The following is a 13,256-nucleotide window of genomic DNA, read 5'->3' on the forward strand; positions in this document are numbered from 1 at the left end:
AATGGAGTACGACATTTTCTTCCATATAATGCTTTATATGGGGCCATCTTTATACTAGACTGATAACTATTGTTGTAAGCGAACTCTGCCAGCGGTAAATACTTTTCCCATGATCCTTTGAATTCCATTACGCATGCTCTCAACATATCTTCCAATATCTGAATAGTTCTCTCTGATTGCCCATCAGTCTGAGGATGAAAAGCCGTACTAAAGTTTAAACGAGTCCCCAACGCTCCATGCAAAGATTTCCAGAATCTAGAAGTGAATCGAGGGTCTCGATCAGAGACTATGGAAACAGGCACTCCATGCAATCTAATAACTTCTCTAATATACAGCTCTGCATACTTTTCCATAGAGAAATCCGTTCTAACCGGAAGAAAATGCGCTGACTTAGTTAATCGATCAACAATTACCCAGATTGATTCTCTTTTGTTCGGAGTCAATGGTAACCCCGAAACAAAATCCATCGTAACATTTTCACATTTCCATTAAGGAATGAAAAGCGGTTGCAATAATCCTGATGGAACTTGATGCTCGGCTTTGACTTGTTGACATATCAAACACTTAGACACAAATTCGGTGATGCTTCGTTTCATCCCTGACCACCAAAATCAATCCTTCAAATCCATATTCATCTTGGTTCCACCCGGGTGCATCGTTAACGGACTGCAATGAGCATTTTTTAATATTTCTTTCTTCAAGTCGTCATTTTCGGGTATTATAATTCTTCTTTTACAATATAGATTTCCATCTGACTTAATCTCAAAGTCTTTAATCTCTTTGTTCTTTACTTGTTCAATTCTTTTCAAACACATTTCATCTTTACTTTGGAATTCTCCTATTCGTTCCAACCATGCTGGTTTAAGGGTTAATTCTGCACAAAGACCACCGTCTCCCGTTAAAGATAATCTTGCATCCATAGCTCGTAAAGCTGCAAATGTCTTTCTACTCAAAGCATCTGCTACCACATTAGCCTTTCTGGGATGATAGTCAATTATCACATCATAATCTTTTAAGAACTCTACCCATCTACGTTGCCTCAAATTCAACTCTTTTTGAGTCATCAGGTACTTCAGGCTCTTATGATCCGTATATAAGTAACAACGCTCCCCATAAAGATAATGACGCCAAATCCTGAGAGCGAATACTACAGCAACCATTTCTAAATCATGAGTGGGGTAATTCTTTTCATGTGGTTTCAACTGTCTCGATGCATACGCTACCATCTTTTCTTCTTGCATTAATACACACCCCAACCCGTTATGGGATGCGTCACTGTATACTACAAAATTCTTTCCAGATTCCGGTTGAACTAATATCGTAGTTTCCGTCAGAATTCTCTTTAAAGCTTCGAAACTTTCTTGACAATCAGAAGTCCAAACAAATGGTACGTTCTTTCTCATTAGTTTTGTTAGAGGCACCACAATCATCGAAAAATTCTTAACGAATCTTCGATAGTAACCGGCAAGTCCAAGAAAACTCCGAACTTCAGACACATTCTTAGGAACTTCCCAATCCATTATAGCTTTAACCTTCTGAGGGTCTACTCTAATCCCAACTGCTGAGATCACATGCCCCAAGAAAATTACTTCGTTTAGCCAAAATTCACATTTGGACAATTTCGCATAGAGATTTTTATCCCTGAGAATTTGCAAAACTAGCCTCAGATGTGCGATGTGCTCTTCAATGGACTTCGAGTAAACCAGTATGTCATCAATAAAGACAACAACAAACTGGTCCAAATAGGGCTGAAAAATCCTGTTCATGAGATCCATGAAAGCAACTGGTGCATTCGTTACTCCGAATGGCATTACGATGAATTCATAATGACCATATCTCGTTCTGAAAGCCATCTTTGGAATATCTTTCTCCTGGATCTTCAATTGATGATAACCCGAACGTAGATCGATCTTCGAAAATACCGAAGCTCCTTTTAGTTGATCAAACAAGTCATCAATACGCGGAAGGGGATACTTGTTCTTGATGGTCACCTTATTAAGCTGTCGATAATCAATACAGAGACGCGTTGATCCATCATTCTTCTTAATAAATAACACCGGAGCTCTCCAAGGTGACACACTTGGTCGAATAAATCCTTTTTCTAACAACTCTTGCAATTGATTCTTTAACTCTTGCAATTCTTTCGGAGCCATCTGATAAGGTGCCATTGCAATTGGAGCGGTTCCTGGCATTACTTCAATTTGAAATTCTACCTCTCTATCTGGAGGTAATCCTGGCAACTCAGCCGGGAAAACTTCAGGGAATTCTTGAACTATTGGAATCTCCTTTAGCCCTTTCTCTATAGCTCTTAAATCTATCATATTTGCAAGAAATCCTTGACATCCCTGTAGCAATAGCTTCTTAGCTGACATTACTAACATTACATTTGCTAAGGGATTAAACTTTTCACTGCTCACACTTATCTCTGTTCCTCCTGGACTTTTCAGGGTTACCTTTTTCAATCTGCAATTAACATCTCCATAGTAACGGAACAACCAATCCATTCCCAGAATCACTTCAAACTCGTCAAAGGGTAATTCCATCAGATTAGCAGGGAATTCAATTCCCTGAACCTTTATGGGACACCCCTTACAGACTTTATTCACCCGGGCACTATGGCCTAACGGAGTTGTTACTATAATCTCATTACTCGTAGCTTCTAAGGGAATCCTCAATTCCTTTACTAACTTACTTGTAATATAAGAATAATTAGAACCCGGATCAATCAGTACCAATACTAATTTATCATACAACTGAAAAGTACCTGCTATAATATCAGGGTCATCACGGTCTTCACTTATCTTTAGATTGTACACCCGTGCAGTTGATCGAACTTCAGGTTGAGCAGAGAATTCAGACGGGTTCCTTCCTCTGCCTCTTCCTCGTCCTCTTTGTGAGGAAGAACCAACTCTTTCAGATGGTGCAGGCTCACCAACAATCAATGGACAATCCCGGATAAAATGTCTAGCATCTCCACATCGAAAACAAGTCTCAGCAGCCATCCGACAAGCCCCAGAATGGTTTTTCCCACAGTGCTGACACTGTCTCGCTTGACTCAGAGTAGATCTCCCAGCACCAGATCCCACTGACTGCGTCTGTCTAGGTCTTGCCTGACTTGCTCCCCTAGCAGACGATGCAACTGATTCTGATCTAGCTTGTGATCGAAATCCCGAGTCTCTTCCCCTTTTTGATGGTACTGCGCTAGAAGAAGCACCCATTCTCTTTGATGTCTGAACTCTAAAATCCCCGAATCTCTCATTCTGAGCTCTTTCAAGAGCCTTGGCGCGATTGATCACCTCTTGAAACGAGGACAAATTCAACACTATCAACATCTCTTTCAATCTAGGGCGTAAGCCCTCCACAAACCATTCACAAGCCTCTTTTTCGGTAGGCACAAGCTCGGATGCAAATCTACTCAGCTTGTTGAACTCACATTCATACTCATATACAGAGCGGTTCATCTGTTTCAAATTCAAAAACTCCTGCTTCATCTGCCGAATGAACTGTTCTCCTATGTACTTGTTTTTGAATTCATCTAAGAACAAAGACCTAGTCAACTGGTCACTGTGCATCCTTATGGTGACATTCGTCCACCATATCCTCGCCTGACCCCTCAATAAAGATACAACTCCATCTAACTTCTCCACTTCAGAACAGTGGAGACCATCTAACATGATTTTCAAATCATTCAACCAAAGATCCGCTGACACTGGACCTTCCTCAGCTTCTCCCTTAAATTCAGGAGCTCCTAAGCCTCTCAACTCTTTTGCTACATTTATTCTTTGAGTTAGTGGAGCAGAAGGTTGAAGACGCGTCAAAATAGTGTCTAACGTTCTGAAGAACGTATCTTGATCTTGCACAGGCACTCCTTGAGATGCCTGTTCTTCACCTTGCCTGGCCAGAGCAGGTGAATTACTGCTTTCAGCATGCCTATCTTCTCCCGCTTCACTTCGGGAGCTATTATGTCCGGACATCTAATAAGAATAAACACATTGTTGTATTAGCAAAACAACATACTCATACTATACCAGATCAGAAGTTCTCACTATTTGTTGGCATGTATTCCATTTAAAGACTCTATAGACTCTGGTTTATACCTAGAATCGGCTAAACCATAGCTCTGATACCATTAAATGTAACACCCCAACCCGTATCCCAACCCGGATACAAGTCAGAGATATTACATTGACTTTTAAAACACAACTCATTACAAATAATAGTAAAATACTCAAACTTATATTACGAAAAATATAATAATATACATATGGTAATATAAGTTTACCAAATTATTCAGAGCATACACAACTTAACTCTTTAATTACATGCCAACATCCATTTTCATAACAAAATGACCTACTGATTAAGTTACTTCTGATCTGATAGTTGCAGGAGTAATGTTGTCCAGCTGCTTAACCTCGATCATCTACTTTATCGGATCCTACGTGTGAAACACTCACACGCTAAGTCATCGACTTAGTGAGGCAATAATATAATAATAATATCAATAAACATAAAGTAATTGCCAAAATGAGATGGGTTGCAATAATAAGATGTATGTAAACAATGCAATAACTAAAATCATGTTTCTTACACATATACTTATCAAATTCACATTCATAAGTTCGCCTTAGTAAGTTCATTAGCCCATGGTACCATACAGAGAACCTAAGGTATGTGAGTATTGTGAGGTTGTGCACTATGTTGTCACCATAGCTCATATAGTTGCACCTAAGTGCCACGTAGAATTGCACAGGAGTGGCGCGTAGAATTGCACCGTAGTGCCATATAATAATGTCCATAAGGACCACATATAATTCCTTAAGAACCATATACATATGACAAGGATCAAGTATGTGTCTCACCAGACTTCACACATGTTCCAAAGAATACATATATGTCCCGAAGGACCACATATCATTCCTTAAGAATCATATACATATACCAAGGATCAAGTATGTGTCTCACCAGACTTCACACATGTTCCAAAGAATACATATATATCCCGAATGACCACATATCATTCCTTAAGAATCATATACATATGCCAAGGATCAAGTATGTGTCTCACCAGACTTCACACATGTTCCAAAGAATACATATATGTCCCGAATGAGTACATAGACCCTCTACCCTTGGCATGCCAACTATACCTATAGTTCTCATTTACATAACATGGGCTTTCACAATTTATCTAATTCATATCACGTAGACATATTATTTCCATACCTTTATCATATAACTCATATAACTTTTCTTTCATATTCATGTCCCATAATGCATATGGTATGGATTCATGTCATATATCATCATATGAACTACGATCATGTATCAAAATATTGAATCTAGACTTATCACAAGTCTAGAACTGAATAAAATACATATTCATGCTATGCATATGCACTCACCTAGATTTCTTTGTTTTTCCCTCGATTGATCCTATTTGTCGATGGTTCCGGAACTCGATTAGGCTCAATATCTACATAAGCATAATTTTCAATATGATTATCAGATGCCTAAGTCTTGAAATTAACCTCTAATAGTCTACCAATTTAAGGGATTAATAGTTTAGTCTCTCTTCTTTCTTCTTTTTCGGTTCCCCCCTGGGGGTATCGATTCCCCTCTAGCATTCTGGAAATTCATATTCATTGAGGGGGTATCGATTCCCCTTGAATGGGTACCGATTCCCCTAGCCCAGAAATCCTATTTTGAGCTCGAAAATCATCTCATTTCAGCTCAAACATTCATATTTCACTCTCTTTAATACTTTTAACTTTCATACACTTACTTAAACTAATTATTATCTATTCAATACCTCTAAAACTTAAAAAAAAACTAATCCTCCATATAGAATTTAAGAATCTTACTCAAATTCCAACTTGTTCTAATTTTAATTCTATCAACTCATACTTCTTAATTAGCTTGATGACAAGTCAAATCCAGCTTCTAATTCTTATTATGACCTTTAATCTAAGATTTCATTCAATGGCTCCCAACATTTAATCTCCCTTAACTTACAATTCTTTGAGTTTCTAGGTCCTTGTTTCTCTCCATCATATTTCCTAAATCTTCATTAACCAAACCCATGCTTAACTCATAAGAATTAATCCAAAAGAAGACAACTCACCTTTGCTTGCAAGCTTCACGGTTGGAGAAGAAAAAAAAGAGAGAAATATCTGGAACCTTGTTTTCTCTCAAATGCTTTCCACGTGATTTATAAAATAACCTTAAGGAATATTTAATTATTTCTCTTACTAAAATACTCTTTTGCCCTCTTAATTTTCCTTCTTTATAATTCAATCCTACACCAAATAACTCAAATAGGTCATTGAACTCTTCCATCATTTTACTTAAATCACCAAATGCTGAAACTTTACAAATTAATCACTAACCCGGCATGGAGGATGTTACAAAACATTTTTGCTTGATTTGCAGGAGGATTAGTGTAGCTGGATTTAACTCCAGTACCGTCCCCCATCATGCTGATAATATACATGTTGCAGTCACCCATGCCTCTTAGAAAGCAAATTTCAAAGTTATGTACCAACTATCTATTGCATTTTGGCTTTTAGCCCCATCTATGTAATTCCTTCCCTCTCCTAACTGTTCAAGCAAACATAATTTTCCATAATAAATTCTAGTCCTGGGTTCGAACCATATTTTTGGATATTTAAATTTCAATGTTATACAAATTCTTTTGACTTTATGCTAAAAGCCTTCGTAAATGTTTAAGATTATGGTTTTAGTTAAAAAAAAAAGGTAAACTACACATTTAGTAACTATAATATCGGGTTTGGTTCATTTTCGTACCTAACTTTTAATTTTTTTAAAATTCAACCATCATATTGAATTACGCTTTCTGTTCGTATTATTATACATGTTAAATTTGATGAGCTTGTGTTTCCCTTTGTAGCAGCTAAACAGGATAATGCTCGTCACGTGGTACCATCTCCACGATCAGCATCGCTACAGGTCATTCCTCGAAGACACAATGCATGTCCTACTGCAGTGGAACCAATTTTGGAACATTCTGGTGCATCGTCTCAAGCAAATCATGCTGAAAATGAAGCGGGTCATGATGATAAGTTGGGTAATATACTTGAATTCTCAGATCACTCGACTGAAAATTCACTCATGAGTAGTCCTACGGTCAGTGCTGAAGGAGTTAATGAGTCTGTTCAGCATTCAGTCGAGGATGCTAGTGTTCCTGATCAGGTACCACTAACCAACACTCACCCTATGGTTACTAGAAGCAAGCATGGCATTTTCAAACCTAATGTGTTCCTTGCTATGGAAGATATTGTTATACCTATTGATATTCATCAGGCTATGAAGTCGAGTCAGTGGACATCTGCTGTGCATGATGAACTTGTTGTTTTACAACGAAATGGAATATGGACATTGGTTCCATTGCCAACTGGACGAACAACAGTTAGTTGCGAATGGCTATTTAAACTGGAAAAAAAATCTAGATGGCTCGGTTCAACTTTACAAAGCCAGGTTAGTGGCAAAGGGATTTCTGCAAGTACCAGGATATGACTTCAAGGAAACTTTTAGTCCCGTGGTCAAATTCCCAACTCTAAATGTTATTCTATCCATAGCTGTAACAAACAAGTGGCCACTATGATATGTGGATGTTAATAACACTTTTCTCCATGGTGATTTGAATGAGGAAGTCTTCATGCAATAGCTGTCTGGATTTGAGCAGTTGGCTGAGGATGGAACCAAGCTTGTATGTAAGCTTCATAAGGCTTTGTATGGGTTGCGTCAAGCTCCCAGGAACTGGAACAACAAACTGAAATATAGCCTGATACATATGAGATTTCAAGTGTCAAGGGCATATGAATCTTTGTTCATTTCACTTGCTCAAGGGGAAGTTACCTATATACTTGTCTATGTCGATGATATTGTGATCATTGGTCAGTCAGTTACTGTAATTGAATGAGTGGTTCAGTCACTCAAAAGTAATTTCTCGTTGAAGGACCTTAGCGAGTTAAATTACTTCTTGGGGATTGAAGTCCAACGTAGTACTAGTGGTCTTATATTGTCTCAAAAGAAGTTTATTTCAAATTTACTAGAAAAGACATGTATGACAATGGCAACTCCTACCAGTACACCTATGGTCGTATCCAATAAACTTCAAAAAGATGTTGGAAAATCGATTGAAGATGCTCGAGAGTTTTGAAGTGTGGTGCATTACTCAATGCATGTCACACAAGACCTGACATAGTGTATAACGTGAGCAAGGTTGCTCAATTTATGCATGAACCATGTGAGAGTCATCTGCAGGCTGCCAAATGTATCCTAAGATACCTAGCTGGCACAATTGAGTATGGTTTGCTCTTCAAGCCATCAAAGGAAGCACTAAGAATTGTTGCATTAGCGGATGTTGATTGGGGAGGTTGTGTAGATGATCGAAGGTCGATGTCCGGTCATTGTGTTTTACTTGGTGGTAACTTGGTGTCCTAGAGCACAAAGAAACAGAAAGTTGTCTCCAGATCCACCATGGAAGCCGAATATCGCAGTCTTGCAGATGCAGTCTTGCAGATGCAGTAGCAGAGGTTACTTGGATGGATGTATTGTTGAATGATATTGGAGTAACACAGTAGGAAAAACCAATCGTTTGGTGTGATAACACGAGTGTCATATCATTAAGTGTGAATCCTGTCCAACATGCATAATCTAAACATGTCGATTTAGATGTGCATTTTGTTAGAGGAAAATTGTTGGAAACAAATTATATGTTAACTATGTTCCTGTTGCACATATACTTGCAGATAGGTTCACAAAGCCTTTGTCAAAGATAGCCTTTACAACGTTTCGAGAGCAAGTGAATGTTTGTCTTAAAAAGGAATGAGAAGAAGAATAAGCATGAGGAATGTTGGAAGAATGATCAAGCTGCAGGCTAATGTGCGTGACGTACTGCATGGTGTGTATGGAGAAGATTCAAGAAGTTCATTGTTGATGATGTATGTTGTGTTGCAGGCAATCAGAGCCATAGACTGTTAGGATATTGTTACACGGTTACATTTGTCAAAGTCTGTTAAGAAGGTTGCTTCTTAGTTCAGCAACCAAAATGTTATATAAGTCATGTACATCTACACTGGTTAATCAATGGAATTACAATAATTGTTTTTGAATTAACTCTTGTTTCTTAACACTCTACAACAGAAACATGACTGCCACACGACGCCAAGGCATCACAAACTTCTTTAACCCTGGTAAGAAACACCCGCATGTTATTATCGCCCTTATTAAGAGACTGCAACTTATAGCGCAAGTTCATAACAGAAGTTGTAGATCTATTAACAAAGAACTGAAGTACCGTACTCCAAACAACAGTAGTTGTTTCAGCACCAACAAATTGAGGTAACAAGTGAGCACTAATGGTAGACAATAGTCAGGAGGCCACATCACTATCTTAAGCAACAAAATCTTCATACGCCTCATTGGAGATCAAGGTTCCATTCTCATCAGTAACCATCTTAGGCTGGGGTTGTATCGTACCGGTAAGCAATCGTTCAAGGCAATGACTCCTTACAGTAAGAATAACTTGTTGTTTCCATAAAAGAAAGTTTATCTCATCAAGAACCACGTTCACCTTCTTATTGGTAAACAACCTGACACTACTAGAAGAAGCCATGAACGAAGCACCACACGAAAGAACAAACGCAGGAGCCGGAGCTCACCCTTCAAAATGCAGCCAAGTAAGCTCCAAGATCTTTGGCGAAATATACCATGTTGAGAAACTCACAACAAGTATAGTCAAAAGTATGTTCTCGTTCTCTAATTTTCAACAATTCAATGACAAGCTTATATAGGTAAAACTATAACGGACTACTAGCCTAGCTGGCATAATCGTCTCCTAGCTGGCAAGCTTAACAACTTGGATAACAACTCTAACAAACTTCACAAGCTTTTAGCTACACACCAACCAGTAACTACATACCAGTTCTTACTCTCTAATACAGTCAAGAGAATAAGGACAAATAAATCTTCATTTCATTTTCCATGAGAATCACAAAAGACAAATAGAAAGAAATAGATCTTCGCCAATCAAGAGTGAAGTTTGGGCGTCCAGTTTTATGTTTTATTAATTAAAGCTTTTAAGCGCATTACTTCATATAACCAAATAATAATTCCTGGAAGTAATGTTATTTAAATTATTATTGAAAATTGTATATTATCAAATTATTTTTATACTATATTAATATGAAAGTTTATAAACAAATTTAATTTGATTTTTATAATTAATATCGTACAACATTTAAAAATAATGGTATATATTAATATATTTTTCCTATTTTACGTTTGATGATATTAAGTTTATATAAAAATAAATTATAAAATAGTTGAATAAATTGTTACAAATAAACAAACATATATATATATAAGAAATTTATTATTTACATTAAATCCATAAATAATATTATAAAACGAACTAAGATAGTTTTTTCTCCAAAAATCTTACATCTCGAGGATAATACCAACAAGATAATTTGATCCTAAAATCTTATATTGCCACATTCACAAACAAAGGCTTTAAGCCCTTTGGTTATGATCAGAGTCTTCATTAAAAAATTAATTGAATCTTTATTTGTTATTAGCCCTTTAATCAATTGAAAAGTTTGCCTTTTAAACTTTTTTAAAAGAAATATTTCAAGACAAAAATGTAGAAAAGAAAGAGAGAAAAAAAACATGCGGAAATATTCTGGGAATAGATGGCAGTATTCATTTAGTTCGGTCATCTTAATTAAAAGTCGGAGTATATTTGAAGTTGTCAGTTTCCACATCAAACAAAGCTTTGTTGGGTGGTGAATGCTAGATGTATATACATAGTAAATTTGAATGGAACTTACAAAATTGAAACTATAAAATGTTTCACGTTGTTGAATTTTTAATGGTATCCTCTTGAACCTCTGGATTGATACAGTTCCAATCTACTCTTTGCTTCTGGTAATAAACCTTCAGTGTCTGGATTTGCAACTAAATGAGCTTGCTTCAATGCCCATTCCAGCACTATTAGCACTTCCTCTTGAGCAAGCACTTCGCTGTCGGGAATGTTGTATGCAATGTAACACAGAAGAGTCAATGACGGAAACTGCACCATCTGTTCCCCAAAGTAAACCAGTTGGATTAAATGCTTCACCCCGCCCGCCTCCACTATGGCTTTCGAGTGGTTCACGTGGAGGTAGTTTTGCGGTGACGCAAACTTGTTAAGTGCAAACACGCCTTCCATTGAAACTTCAGCTTCCATTTCGTCCAGTAGTTTAACCAACGGCCCGATGACCCTCGTTTCGGATGCTCGGAAAGTCCTCGCCAAGTTCCCGATTGATTTGATGCACGGAATGAGGAGGTCCAAGTCCCCCTTATCGATGACTTTGAGCAATTGATCGAGAACGGCTTTGGCTGCGGGGGCAGTAGGTTTGAAAGAAGAGCGTCTCAAGTCAGTATTTTGCTCGGCCACGGCAGTGATCTCCATTAACGCAAGGGAGGAGTAGTATCGAATGTCGTCGGTGCTCTTGTCTAACAAAATAGCAAAGCACAATAGAGCTCTGGATTCGGTTACGCTACGACAAATGCTGAGGTTTCCCTTGCAAAGCTGCCACAGAGCCCTTGCTGCCATTGCTTTCATTTGTGCTTTAGTGGCGGGGTCTTCGAATTCCCTGCCCTTAATGCTAGTTCCAGATATGGAGACATGGTGATGCGACCTGGCACCAGCACCTTTGGGATGGCTAGCTTGTCTGTTGTTGGAGCTTCCAACATTCTTGCCTTTGGTAGCCATTGTGTTGGTAACCACATTCTGCATTTGGCTAGGCGCTTGTTTCCCCATGGATTGATCCATATGACTCTCGCCTTCAGTCTGGGGATCTTCCGGACTTTTACTAGCCAAAACAACAGAATGAATGGATGCCGCCTGCTTGGTCACGATGCTATACTTGCTATGTTCCTCCACGGTCTCGAAGGCTAGATGACTGACCAGAAACCGGATGATATTGTTCTGTGAAAAGTGGTCCTGGCATTTGGGGTGATGTGCAGCCAATTCTGAAACAGCCCAAGCCACCACTGTTTGAACTTTCATCCGCCCTTCTTTCAGGATTTTGGCGAACACTGCACAAACACCAGCATTAACAATCTGTTCCACACTTTCGGCATCACGTCCGAGCAACCCAATAGCCCTGGCAGCATTCTCCTGACCCTCGGGGTTCCCTTCCTTGGCCAATTTCAACAAGGGAGGGACTCCTCCTTCCTCGATGATCAACTTACCATATCGATCATTGTCCCGAGCCAAAGACACTAGTGAAGCAGAAGCATCACACCGCTCTTCTATCGTACCCCTGTAAAGAATAGCGATTTGTTCCCATATAAGACATAATATAGGTTCGTTCGCCGCAATGGGAGGAAGTCCCAGATATTCATCATCTTTATTGTCTCCCGACACAGCCAAGAGCCACGAAACATCTCCGATAGAATTCTCCAGTTGCATCGACAGTTTCCTAAAGGCTGCCGCAGGGATAATGGTGAAAAGCCGTCTCAAAAGACCAGTTCTACCACACTTGAGGACAAGCGTTAGGGCCTTGTCAAGGACTTGTACCGTGTCATCCACGATTCTCCGTGTCGGGCGTTCGTAAACTTCGTTGCTAGCCCGGGCAACTTGACGGAGCAGGCTGGCTAGCTTGTCGGTCTTGGCTTTAATCTCTTGACATTCTTGTTTAAACGATTGTGCTTCATCCGCTGCCTTTGTCACCATATCCGCCACCTGTATCGGCCTCGCCAGTAGTTGTTTCACAATGCCCGCCATGGTGCAAGCGGACCCGGAAACAATCACAAAATCCAATAACGACAACGAACCTTTTCAACACAAAACAAACGAAGTTTTTTTAAATCCTAAACTGTCTGGCTTTAACGACAAGATAGCGCAATGTTTGAATGTATTGAGAAATTTATGTTAGTTCTTTCATTTTTTGGCACTGGGAGAAAAAAAAATTAAATGTAAAACCAGAGTCAAAGAAATGTAAGGAGTTTTCGTAAAGGAGGTATCAGTGAATGCACAGTTTCCCCGGGGTGGCGTGGCCAGGGAGGATGTGGTGGCGCCGCCAGTGAATGCAAAGGAGATAGCTTTAGATTTGTAATGGTCACACGAGCTTTTCTCCACGTTTCATGTCCAAAAATAAAACCCACCGCTCTTCTTGCGTTATATATAGGAATTGGATTGTTTTATCCATAAGTTTATTATTATAAAATTTTACTACTATCAA

At 38.8% G+C, this 13,256-nt stretch overlaps 1 protein-coding gene across 1 annotated transcript; it reads right to left on the reverse strand.

The window, feature by feature from the left end:
* Positions 1-10,894: 10,894 nt before the first annotated feature.
* LOC120176022 lies at positions 10,895-12,806 on the reverse strand. The gene has a single exon (XM_039182535.1). It carries the CDS (start codon positions 12,797-12,799, stop codon positions 10,895-10,897), a length of 1,905 nt encoding a protein of 634 aa, XP_039038466.1. The 5' UTR covers positions 12,800-12,806.
* Positions 12,807-13,256: the final 450 nt, after the last annotated feature.

Source organism: Hibiscus syriacus, unplaced genomic scaffold (assembly GCF_006381635.1).
Source record: "Hibiscus syriacus cultivar Baekdansim isolate YM2019G1 unplaced genomic scaffold, ASM638163v2 tig00112225_pilon, whole genome shotgun sequence".
Lineage (NCBI taxonomy): Eukaryota > Viridiplantae > Streptophyta > Magnoliopsida > Malvales > Malvaceae > Hibiscus > Hibiscus syriacus.